General features: G+C 34.3%; 1 protein-coding gene across 2 annotated transcripts; it reads right to left on the bottom strand.

The window, feature by feature from the left end:
- Nucleotides 1–62: 62 nt before the first annotated feature.
- spns1 (SPNS lysolipid transporter 1, lysophospholipid) lies at nt 63–13,320 on the bottom strand. 2 transcript variants are annotated; one of them, XM_073841826.1, is made up of 13 exons: nt 13,104–13,320; nt 11,503–11,715; nt 9,733–9,798; nt 9,509–9,645; nt 7,614–7,765; nt 6,680–6,746; nt 6,334–6,476; nt 4,714–4,866; nt 4,372–4,561; nt 4,151–4,216; nt 2,999–3,097; nt 2,735–2,903; nt 63–1,032 (listed from the first exon to the last, which is right to left on the bottom strand). In XM_073841826.1, exons 2-13 carry the CDS (start codon nt 11,708–11,710, stop codon nt 962–964), a joined length of 1,521 nt encoding a protein of 506 aa, XP_073697927.1. In that variant the 5' UTR covers nt 11,711–11,715; nt 13,104–13,320; the 3' UTR covers nt 63–961. The 2 variants fall into 2 exon arrangements, with proteins under 2 accessions (XP_073697927.1, XP_073697933.1); XM_073841832.1 differs by having other exon boundaries at nt 11,503–11,712.
- Nucleotides 13,321–13,736: the final 416 nt, after the last annotated feature.

Below are 13,736 nucleotides of genomic sequence, written 5' to 3'. Positions count from 1 at the left end.
AAGAGACAGAGAGCAAGATGTAAAATACTTGCCAAAATATTTCAATACGCAGTAGGGATGAATGAGGTGAATAAAAATTTCTTATTTAATATTTAAAAAACATTTACAAAACAAGATTAGCAAGCGAATTATCCCAAATGAATTGCCTGGAAAACAACCGCAGCAGAGGGAATGGACAAGAAACTGCCTTAATTTAAGACAAAAAGAAAAACAAATACAGTTAAAAGGGCATATTAAGAAATGCCACAAACCAGGCCCTTGCAACAAGTATATGTAACAATGTTATTTAAAAATTAATATCTGAAATCATGTTATGGTAGCATTAGTGTTTGTTTTTTCGGTGTACTTTCTAAAAAACCGTAAAAGCTTACATGTTAGTATGGAAGAAAAACGTTAAAAACAGAAGGAAAGACTGAAGTTGTGCTACTCAAGCTCAATCTGATTCTGCTAGTTTTCAGTCATAGTCCTTGTTTGATGAAAACAAATGCAATCGCTGTTTGAGAGTACCTTGGTTTTAGCTACTGAACTTGGTTGCAGCAATCTAAAAAAAATCAGTTGAGATCCCCTTCAATAAAAACATCTAAAATATAATTTACAAGACTTCTAAAACAGTTCAATGAGTCTCAACTAAAGGTAAAGAAATGTTCATGAAACGTTCATTCTCAGTGTGCCTCTGTTCGCTCCCACAGGACTCTTCCGGGGGGATGGCAGACTTGTCAACGGCACACAGGATTTCCAGGTAAGATGTTCCTGATAGTTTAGTTAGTTCAGAATGTTCCCAAATCAGTATTGGTGTTAAGGATATAAACGAAAACATAAGCATAATAAATTACTTTAAAACTCCCTATTGTGGGGATAGTCCTGCTCCAGGATTGGCTGCTGATGACACTGGCTCTATCTGCCTAGGGCCAATCAGAGTGTTGTTCCCCGTGTTGAGAACCATCCAAATCCTCGCGTCATCTCAAATTAAAACACTCGACACGGGAACTTTAGTGGACCTCCCTCTCTTTGGAACAACAATTGGCGCATCGTCTGAAAAATAAAGACATGTCAGTAAATTAGATTTCTGAAATACCTGTAATCACCCTAAACAATTAATTGACTGAGAACTACATATAAAGGTAGAAATTGCAGTTTCCGAGGAATAAGAGTCTTATGTAGCGAAACGATCTGTCATTTAAAAAGAAAATGCATTGCGTAATCAGCCGCTTCAAAAAGGTAGGGTAGGGCAAAAACATTTTCTTCCTCCAACTTTAAAATCGTTGGACACTGTTATTTTACCTCTTTTTTAAAGGAAGTTTATTCTTTGCACGTTCGCTTTGTAAACACTGGGTCGGTACTTCCACCTACATCACACTTGACCTTTCCAACACGATTACAAAATGTGTGAAGCCAAGCTAGTGCAAGACAAACACTTTAAGAAAATGACAGATCTTTTCACTAGATAAGAGCCCTTCGATGCTGCATTGAAACTGCAATTTGAACCAGCGGATCACCATTGAAGTCCACTATTTGTAGAAAAACTCTGGAATTTTTTTTTCTCAAAAACCTACATTTCTTTTCAACTGAAGAAAAAAAAAAAAAGACATGTACATCTTGGACGAAATGGGGGTGAGTACATTTTCAGGAAATTTTAATTCTGGAAGTGAACTTGTCCTTTAAAATATTACATAATAAACTTAAAAAAAAAAACAAAACAAAAAACTCAAGTTTTAGAAAAGTTGCACTGACAACTAAATAAAAAATAAGCTGAAGTACAAAAATTGCTAAAACAAAAAAATAAAATTAAAGCTAAATAGAAATTAATATTTTAATAAAATTAAAAAAACACAAACTAATAAAACCCTTATTAGAGACACTTCTAAAAACTAGGGATGTAACAATATCAAAAACTATGATATTTATTGTGATATAAAAAAAATTGAAATTATTCCATCTAATGCACTTTGAGAGTTCAAAATGAAGAGCTCCAACCCATGTTCTTAAATAAGAAAACTTAAGTCAGAAAAAGACAGTAAATTGACTTGTACCTGAACTTTAGAGGGGACTCAACCCTCTTTTTGTGATATACTGTCTCAGTCTAAATTACATTCACACTGGTGTTTTATAGGTATATTATTTTTGCTTTACACTACAGTAAGGAAATTGCAATATTTATTTTCTAATTTCTACACTTGAAAGAGAGATTTTGAATTGGGACTGCAGTAACGTTACCCATTTAAATCGCTAGCTGTCAGCAATTCATACTGCACTTTTAAGCTTTTATTTGGACGGAAATGGCAGTAGAGCTTTTATTTAGAAGGAAAACTCCAGCTTCAGTGAAAACAGGCTTACAAAAATGCATCCCACTACAAATCTAGTGAAATTCTGTTATAATCTGCCATGAAAACAAAGCATAACTGGTGGCCGTTGCTTTTCCAAACACATGCTAAATAAACAAATGTACTGCATTCACTGTGAACAGAGCCGTTCTGAGGAGCAGAAAACATTTGGATCATGAGCTGATCGCCTGAACGATGTGTGTGCTTCACTTTGCAACACATTGAAGGGATTAAGCCAATTTTGTTTGACAGACACTGTGCCCAAGCATAATGGCCCAAAACATGATTTTAAAGACCTTTTATGTTAGAATGTTTTAAAAATCTACACGCCCGGAATACCTGTATCGTTTCTACAGTAATATCAAGATACTGCTAATATCATTACATCCCTAGTCATCAGTGATTTCACTCACCAGAGGGCACATAGTTCTCTGCCAGCTGTCGGTCTTTCTCGATGAAGGTGGCTGTGGCCAGGAAAAAAGCTCCGCCCACCACGGCCACAAAGGAGCACAGCAGGAGTGACATCTGAAGTGAACGAAACTCCCACATGTACGAGTCTGACTTCTTTATTGAGTCTGACACCTTAACAGGGGAAGAAGAACACAATATGCAACCTAAAGCATCTTTTAAAAAGAACTGTGAAAGACATTTTGTGTGCAATTGTGAGATTGACGTACCACTCCTATGAGGTAAGGGCTAATGGCGTCGCCCAGCAAGTGCGAGAGTACAATCTGAAAGGCTTCCGCTGTGGAGCGCCGCGTGGGGATGACAACATACTGGGAGAAGAGAGAGAGACAAATGAGAACATTAAGAAAGAGACCTCATGTTGCTCCAAACAAATATGCTGTTGTTATTTCACTGGAACACAAAAGAAGACATTTTTAAAGCATTGTAAAGATATCAAATGGCTTTAGAACAGCGTTTCTCGACCTTTTTGACCCCAGTGTCAAACATAATATTCAAAGACAATATGTGACCCTGGACCACAAAACTAGTCTTAAGTAGCATAGGTATATTTGTTGCAATAGCCAAAAATACACTGTATGGGTGATACAATGTAATTGATATTGGTTTTTCTTTTATGCCAAAAAACATAAGGATATCAAGACCATGTTCCATGAAGATATTTCGTAAATTTCCTACCATAAATATATCAAAACTCCATTTTTGATTAGTAATATCCACTGCTAAGAACTTAATTTGACGATTTTCTTAATATTTAGATTTTTTTTGCATTCCCGATTTTCCTATCCCAACGAGCCATTACATTAATGGAAAGCTTATTTATTCAGATCTCATCTCTTGACCCTTATCACTGGTTTTGTGGTCCAGGGTCACATATTAGCCAGGACATTTCCTCAGGTATTTCTGTTGTAATTACAGAATACTTTTTTATTAACAGAAATTGAGAAAGTTGAAATTAAATTAATTAAACATGATTTATTTAGGGATTCTGTAAGATTTTGAATTGTATGTTTTAAAAAAAAAAGTTATTGAGGAAGAAAAATAGATAATTCCTTTTACACTTAGATTTTTTTGTGTTTGTAGCTGCTTAATTGTTTTAATTAATTAAAAATACATATTATTAAGATCATTTTAAGTCATTCTGTGACCCCCTTGGAAGACTTTGATAATAGTGTGCCATTCATATTAATTACTTTTATGGTGCTTTCTTATCCTTTTTAGAGTTTGACAATCTGTGGACACTGAACACTATGTGGTTTAATGGCTATAACTATAACAATTCTTCAAACCAGTCTCTTTTTGTGTTTTACGGAAAAAAAACAGCATACAAGTTGGCAAAAACATGAAAATCAAGGCAAACTCACCAGTAGGATATCAGCAACAATGGCCCAATTCATAGACAGGAATGTCTCACCCAGGAAGATAAAGAACTGATGGGAACAAAATATTCAACCATCACTGCGGTCAGCATAAAACTACCCTACATTTAACACTGTGGTCAATATAAAACTGAAAACAATTACTGGAAAAGAAATCAGCTTTTAGATAAAACCGGGTCAAAGGAGAAGTCAAGTGAGTGACTTACATATGTGGCCACAGTGCTATCCTCAGCAAACATGACGGACAGATAGAGAAAGGGAGCAGCGAGGAGGAGTCCTGCAGCACAGACTAACGGATCAGCTCGAGCGGTTCTGGTCCTCAGCTTCTTGCTGACCTGCACTCCACTCGCTACGCCCAGGATGCCCGACACAACTGTGACGACGCCAAAAATCAAACTGCAGGGAAGAGCAGATTAGAAGAACATTATTAGTGCATGTTCTTAACATCATTGTAACATCATAATAGTACCATTATGTACCCAAAGTGTGGGCCAAAGTCATGGTGTGTATATTGAGAGAGTAAGCTGGTGTGTATGAGGGGCCGATACCTGTCAGTGTTGTCACAGGGGGATTTCAAACATGGCTGCTTCTCTCCAGTGAAGACGCCTGCTCTGAATAAGAAGGCAGGGGCCCAGAGGGCCAGTGATCCTGTCACAAAGGCCACAGTCGTGAAGCCAAACGTGGACAGAACAAAACTTGGACTGAAACAGAAATGAAGAGGCAGACGGAGAGAGACATTTAGTTCAGAAAAGAAACATTCAGCCATTGCAAATAATCACACAAGTTTAAGAAGCATATATATTACTTCTTGTTTTATTACATTTACTGTTCACTTCTGGTCAAAAGTGTGAAATAATTATGATTTAATATTGTAAAATGTTTTATTCCTGAATTTTCAGCATCGTTACTCCAGTCTTCAGTGTAACATGATCCTTCAGAAATCATTCTAACATGGCTGACTTGCTGCTCAAAAAATATTTCTTATTAGTTTTTTGAAAACAGCTGAAACCAGTCAATTTCATTTTTTTAGGGCGCAGCAAATTTTTAGCCAACGAAAATGATCAGAAAACATGAGACCGAAAATATATGGCAAGTTATATCTGATTCTGTTCCATAGAACTGAATAAAAAATTAAATGGATAATTAATATTAGTATGTTTTCTGTCAAGTTTTATTGTATTATTTTTAATAAAACTGTAGTTATTTTATTCCCTTGTGTTATTAAAATTTAGATTAAAATGATTAAATTAAGTTAAAAAGTCTTACAAAATTACTTTATATTATTTAAAGAAAAATAATAAATAATTATAACAGCTAATTATAACAGCACTTTCCATGTCAGTTTTGGTTTCGGCCAAGTGCATCCAAAATTCATAATGAGAATCATTAATACTCGAGCAGCAAATCAGCATATTAGAGTGATTTCTGAAGGATCATGTGACACTAACAACTGGAGTAATGATGCTCTAAATTCAGCTTTGCATCACACGAATAAATTACATTTTAAATATATAATAATGTAGAAGAATGGCAGTTAAAGTTTTAGTGATAATTCACAGTATTACCGTTTTTTTACTGTATTTTTTATCGATTTAAAGGGTGAGCATAAATGACCCATTTCAAAAAATATTAAAACCATTTTAATTATTACAAACTTCTGACTGGTACTATATATAATTTATAGTGACCCTGGACCACAAAACCAGTCATAAAGGTACATTTTTTGAAATCTCTTGACTGGTTTTGGGATCCAGGGTCACATATGACTTTTATAATGTCTTTTTTTCTGAAGAACTGGTTTTGGAAAATGCATCAATAGGATCCAATGTTGTTTTTAACCCTATTGACTACCAATACACGAGTAAAACTTGCTTAAACATTTTTCAAAAAATATAATACAACAGCAGCCATCAAGGGCAATGGTTGTTAGCCTTATATCTTAAAAAAAAATCCCTTGATTGCGAGCTTAGATATTTGATAATTTCCTTGAATATCTGAGTTAAAGGCTGCAGTGATGTCAAAATTAATTACCTAATAACTGGGGAAAAACCCTCAGGTAAATCAAGCAGCATTATCAGATATTAAAAAATTCCCTGCGTGATATCTAAAACAAAGGCCTTGACATCTAAATGATGCTTTTAAGGCTCTCAGTGCTCTCAGTGACTCACTTCCTGCAGAGCGCTTTGATGTCCGCCAGCCAGCTGGTTCTGTGCAGCGTGTGCTCTGGACGAGCTTCGATCGCACCGCGCTTCGGCTCCTGAACTACAAAAAACAAAAGGATCACGGCCAGCAGCCCCAGACTAGGGGTCACCTATAAAAAGAGAAACAAACAAAAAGAGCAAACAAAAAGGCAGAGAGAGAATGAAAGTGAGAATAAGTGTGGGAAAATTACAGAGAACTGTTATCAGCATATTTCATCTCCCTGTGTGATTTTGTGGGGAAAGCAATAAACATGTATTGTGTAATCCACCCACAAACAGATAAACAGTGAGAGGTTTGGTGCTTCAGACATACCCGGAGAGCCCAGTGCCAATCTTTAGCCACGTCATTCACCTCTGACCCCACGATATAACCCAGACCACTGAGGAAAGAAAGGCCAGGAGATTTGAATGAGATGCTTATGCTGTCCATTTAAACAGAAAGTGAACGTCTGATTGACATATAAAGTGATCAAATACAGTTAGCTTTTTAAAATGATGTTTCAGGGGCACAAACTAATGTTCAAAACTAAATAATGCATTTAATTGACAGTAAAGCATTTTAAATGTTACAAACGATTTATATTTTAATTACAAAATGCTGTTTAAATGAAAAAAATATATATATCATGGTTTATACAAAAACATTAATCAGCACAACTGTTTTGTTGCACAAATGACTACTGAAAATTAAACTTTACCATCACAGGAATAAATTCAAATAGATGAAAACAGAAAATAGTTGTTTTAAATTGTAATAATATTTCACAATATTACTTTGTTTTACTGACTCAAAACGTTCAAAAATCTTACTGACCCTAAACATTTGGACAGTAGTGTAACTATAATTTGACAAATAGGAAAATGTTGAATAATTGCTGAATTTAAATGAATATACATTTATGCATTTACATGAGAAAAATAAAAAATGAAAATGTGGTCTGTTTAACAAGGCTGTCTGTAGATTTTGAAAACATATATCAATTTATCAATCTATTTAATTATTCTCATAAAATGTTAAATATCCAGTGACTAGTTCTTTCTCGGAAGAGCTAAACTGTAACAGCCTGGAAACATGTAAATGCAACTTTGTTCAGTGTGAAGAAAAAACAAACTGATAATGTAACTGCGTGTGGCGGAGTGTGAGAATGTCACCATGGTGTGAATGTGCAAAGAGCTAAAGTGTGAATAACCTGAACACTAGTATTTCCACTCAGTGTTTGAGTGTGTGTGTGCGTGCATTGTCCCACCTGCCCACTGGGATTGCAAAGTAGAAAATAGACAGCATGTTGGTCCTCGTCTCTTTGATGAACAGGTCAGCGATGATAGTGGGAGCAATTGTGGAGTAACTGGCCTCCCCAACACCCACCAGCCCTCGTGTCAACAACAGCGCCCAGAAATGCTGAGAAAAGATTTGATCCTAGTTTACTTTCCAAATCTAACCTTAAAAACACACTTCATTATAGAAAACACAGAGACTGAAAGCTGTTACTTTGAAATATAAAGGAAGTATTTGAGTAAAATTGTACTAAATTTTAAAAGGAAGGTTAAAAAGGATTTGTTCACTTCCAGAATACAGATTTCTTATAATTTACTCACCCCTATGTCATCCAAGAAGTTAATGCCTTTTTTTCTTCAGTCAAAAAGAAAAGGTTTTTTTCTCTCAGTATAGCGGACTTTAATAGGAACCAACAGGTTGAAGGTCCGAATTGCAGTTTCAATGCAGCTTCAAAGGGCTCTACACAATCCCAGCCAAGAAATAAGGGTCTTATCTAGCAAAACGATTAAAAAAAAAAAAAAAAAGTATATACTTTTTAACCACAAATGCTCATCGTACACTAGCTCGACCTCGAACATTTACGTAACCACACGTGTGACGTGAGCGAACGCCCAAAGGAAGTCAAACACGCTTTACAACAATGTTGGATGATTTCGAAGTTGGAGGAGAAAATGAGATGCAATTTTTTGTCCTACTCTGCCGTTTTGAACAGAAGTACACAGATGAAGAACTAACCCAGCAAGACCTTTCCAACGCGATTATGTAATGTGTGAAGACTAGGGTTGGGTATCGTGAATTTTATCGTTTCCGATTCCGAAAAAATCCATTGAAAAGTTAAGTCGAACATATTTATTTATGCTTTTACCAAAAAATACCACAGAAAAAAACAACTAGACAAATATAAATTTCAAACATTAAATTGTTAAAGACAAGTAATTGGAGCAAACTGATCAATTAGCAATAGCATGAATAAATAAAACTGAACAAATGTCAGGTACAGAAATGTAAAAACACTGCATAGTTTTCTTTTCATAAATAAAATACTGATTAATCCTCATTACAATTATGAAAGATATTCAGTCAGTTAATGATTTTCTTTTGTTCTTGGATTAACATTAATGGCAGGCGGCACGTTTATTAGACTGCTGTCTCTTTAACACCGAACACAGATCTAAAAATACTGTTACACGTGCGTTTTCTTTCTTATCTGTTTACGTTCACTTAAGACAAAAAATGCTGCGTTTATGATTATATTGAAGTATTTCGTGCATACTGGTCAATAAATGTGAAAGAGAAGTCAGTTCTGGCCCGGAACAACTTTTTCTAAGTGGAAATGCACGGATCTGTTTTCCTTCCTGCACTTCAATAGTTGAAAAATTTCACATTAAACAGCGAACGCGGGATCCGTTAGGTGGAATTAAAATGCACATGTCTTAATGAATAACTGGTGACTGGAAATCTTAATACCCAACCCTAGTGAAGACACGCAATGCCTATTGCAGTGCTAGTGCAAGATGAGCATTTGTGGTTAAAAAATTATATACGTTTTTATTTTTTTAGAAAATGACTTATTGTTTTACTAGATAAGACACTTATTCCTCAGCTGGGATCATGTAAAGCCCTTTAAAGCTGCATTGATACTGCAATTTGATCCTTCAGCCCACACCACTGAAGTATATGGAGAAAAATCCTGGAATGTTTTCCTCAAAAACCTTAATTTCTTTTCAACTGAAGAACGAAAGACATTAACATCTTGGATGACATGGGGGTAAAGAAAATTATCAGGAAATTTTCATTCTGGAAGTGAACTAATTCTTTAAACCTGTGTGCATTTGCAAAGTCTAAAAGGTTTAATGTAGGACTTACGTCTTTACCAACGAAGGAGCTGGCTAATGTCACTAGAGACCAGAAAAAAATTCCCACACACATGATCAACTTCCTGTTATACCTGTCACCCAGGTATCCAAACAGAGGAGCCAAGATCATGTAGCTGCAGATGAAAACTGAAGAGGAACAAAGAGGCAAAGTGAATGAAAAATTTAAATATTAATCATAATCAAATGGACTTCATATGGTATGAATCTGCTCACCTGTCTGAAGCAGCCCTGATTTTCCATCACTAATGCTGAAGTAACGTTCAATGTCTGGAAGTACACCTGCAAGACAGGACGTTTACTGTTATCGCAACTTTATTACTGACCAATTAAAACAACAACAGAAAAAAAGACAACAGTTTCTACTACTAATAGCAAAAGTATGCATATTAACCTCATCAGACTGGTGTTGCTCATGTTAATTAAAACTATTAAAAATAATTTAAAATTAGCCAAATGAAAAATTTATAAAAATAAAATGCAAATGTTAGATAAATTCAAATTTAAGGTAACTAGAAATATTACAACAAAACAAAAACTAATACATAATACAAAATATTTTTCTAAATACTATAATAGTGGTTACACTTTACAATAAGGTCTCATTTGTTAACATTAGTTAATGCATTAACTAACAGGCACTAGCAATGAACATTATATTTTTATAGCATTTTTTCATCTTTTTTTAATGTTAGTTAATTCAAATGTTTGCGTTCGTGTTAATTCACAGTATATTAATGTAAACAGATACTACTTTACATTTTAATAATGTATTAGGGAGTTTTGAACTTGATATTAACTAACATTATAAATACTATATAATTATTGTTCATGTTAACTAATATGATTAATTAATGTTAACAATTTAAAAAAAAAGCATTACCATAATATATACCAGTATATATACTAGATTTTCAATGTTTATTAAAGAATTCTCTTTTGCTCACCAAGCCTGTATTTATTTGATCCAAAGTACAGCAAAAACAGTACCTTTTGGAAATATTTTCACTATTTAAAATAACTGTTTCTATTTGAATATATTTTAAAATGCAATTTATTCCCGTGATAAAATCTAAATTTACTGTCATGATCCTTTAGAAATCATTCTAATATGCTGATTTGCTGCTAAAGAAACATTTTTTTGTTATTATTAACAATATTTAAAACAGGTGAGTATTTTTTTCAGGATATAAATAAAAAGATCCAAAGATCAGCCTTTGTCTAAACTAAAAAGCTTTTGTAAAATCATACACTACACCATTCAAATGGAGTCAGTATAACTTATATTATAAATTAGAAATTTATAATTAGAAATTAGGATTCTTTAACTTGATCAAATGTGATGGTATAGACATTTATAATGTTACAAAAGATTTCTATTTCAGATAAATGCTGTCCTTCTGAACTTTCTATTCATCAAAAAAAAATCTACTTGGCTGTTTTCAAAATAATAATGATAATAATAATGATAAATGTTTTTTGAGCATCAAATCAGAATATTAGAGTGATTTCTGAAGGATCATGTGACTGGAGTAATGATGCTAAAAAATCAGCTTTTAAATCACAGGACTAAATTATTTTTTAAATACATTCAAATAGAAAGCAGTTATTTTAAATAGTAAAAATATTTCACAATATTACTGCTTTTGCTGTACTTTGGATCAAATGAATGCAGGCTTGGTGAGCAGAAGAGACTTACTGTTCAAAAACTTTTGACTGGTAGTGTAAATAATACTAAAATAACACAAACAACAATGCATGAAGAAACTAAATCAACAGGTATTTTTGAAAATTCATGATGGGATTCAAATTCAAAAAGAACAATCCAGGCAAGCATAATCTGATATCGTGAACATAAACCACATTATCATACTGTATATGGGTGTTACTGCTGTGTGTCTTTGTCTTGTGCATTTGATCTGGATCAAAAGGGACCCAGCATTGTTTAGTAACACTGATGCACTGAAATCTAATAGCACCCTTTACCTGCCACAGTGAATCGGTCCATATAGTTGAGTAGGTTGATGAAGCAAAGCACAGCCACAGTCACTTTAGCTCTCGTATCAGACACTCCACTGACAGGCTCCTCCTCCTCAGACTGAGGTGATCCCACCCCATTGTCAATATGCCCCTCCCCCTCATTATCATCTGAGAAGAAGGGTGTGGTGTCTGCAGAAACATCCGGCCGTGACATCACTGCTGCAGAAAAAAAAGAATAAAGTTGATAAAGGACAAAAAAATCCCAGTGTAGAATTCATATTGACAGTAGCAAAAAATGACCTTTTTTTCTTTACACTACAGGAAAAGAAAATTGCATGTATACAGATATGAAACGTGTTTGGTTTGCTCTACCACAATCAAAGACTCCTAATGGGAAGCAAAACCAAAGACTGACGCAGAGTTTCGGCCAGTACAACATTAAATGAAAAAAAAGGACCAAAGTCTATCACTGATTACACAGACTATTGATCACATGCTAATCTCATCCTCACATGAGGATGTACAGTGGGGTTTAAAAGTCTTTAGAAACCTAGTAAAATGCTGCTTATTTGCATTTTTAAAATGAAAAAGCTTTTCCATAAACTATTATAATTGTTATTAGTATTTTATATTGATTTTAAAGAGAAGTTGCTTATTTTAAAAGTGCTAATTTGACCACAAAATAATGCAGAATCTAAATTTTGTCATAACATTTTTTCTTTTTCTTTTGTTGTTTATTTATTTTTAATTTGTCACCTGGACATTAAATGTGAAATCAAACTTTGGATTTATTTTTGTGAGATAATTCATTTAAAGATGAGGAATACTGTCAAAGAGTTTTTTGTTCTAAAGCATTGAGACCATTTTTTCTAGAATTAGACTCCAAGACAAATTGAATGAATTACATTTATAATCTAGTTTCTCTGGAGTTTAGACGCCTAAGAAAGACACAGAGAGGGAAGTAGGCATGTGCTTGTGATATGAAATAATCTCGCCACAATGTCATGTGAATACAGTGATGAAAAAAATATTGAAAGAGAAATTACACTACGGGCTCAGAAAGCTGTGCATGCATGCACAATTTTATAAATACAATATAAATGTAACGTTCAGATTTATTTGATTCAAACTGTCATTAAGAATTATTCAGTAAATTAATTTAAACAGCCAAATCTATTTCCTTTAACTTTTGCTCAGATCCAACTAAAGAACCGGTTTTTGCTGACTTATGATGACATGTGATGCTTGATGTTGACCAATACTAGTCTATGTTCAGACATGGAGCTGGTTAAACAACATATTCCACTGACACTGGTGTCAACAAAAAAAAAAAAAAAAAAAAAACACAAGAAAAAGCTGTATTTCTCTTTTTTTAGATGCGGTTACTATGGAAAAGGCATGGAAAACTCTAAAGATGGTGTATTTGTTTAAAACACGCCCAGTGGAAAAGCAAAACATTCAATCACAACTAACGTTACAATAGAGCCTTTCATTTAACATTGTTTACGGAGACATGCACATCACGGAACCTATAGAAAAGAGAGATATGATCTCCCGACTTTGTTTACTGTTCCATTACACTCCTCGTACCTTTTACTGTTGTTTACCTGGAAAATGCAAAGCGAAGTCAGACCCGTCCTCAAAGCTCTTCTTCTGGACGCTGCTGGGCTCCCTCTGGGTTGTCAAGAAGTGTCAGGGTGCTATCTTTACCTTACCTCATGTGTGGACATTTTTAATTGTGGTGGAGGGTCTCGAAGCGAACTGTGCAGCCGACCGACTTAGTTTTGTTGCAGATCTACAAGCTCAGCACAACGCCATATTGGACTGACGCAGTACTTCCGTTCCTCAGTCATGTGAACGCTCCCCACTCCTCAGATAGCGGTCAACATGTGATTTTCACCTCACTGCGTTGTTTTGAAGGATACACATAATTAGAAACCATGAGAGAAAATTATATTTTGATTTGTGCACCTAACTAGCATTATATTAATATTTTTTACTTATTTTTGCATATACTTGTAATTCAGTGACTGTGAATGGAATTGCAATTCTATATTTATTTAGATTTAGATGGTCTTAGCTAACTCTCCAGGGAATTATGCAAATTTAATAAGACAAAAGATACAAACAGGATTACAAGTGAATCTCCTTTTATTCGTTTCTACGTTTGAGGAATGCTGGTGCTTTATCAGCACAAACTAATTGTAAAGCAGTGATTAATAGTCTGAACTGATCCGATC

The sequence above is a fragment of the Garra rufa genome, chromosome 1 (assembly GCF_049309525.1).
Source record: "Garra rufa chromosome 1, GarRuf1.0, whole genome shotgun sequence".
Lineage (NCBI taxonomy): Eukaryota > Metazoa > Chordata > Actinopteri > Cypriniformes > Cyprinidae > Garra > Garra rufa.
Note: the sequence above shows the minus strand (reverse complement) of the source record. Positions and strands in the feature narration are given on the sequence as shown.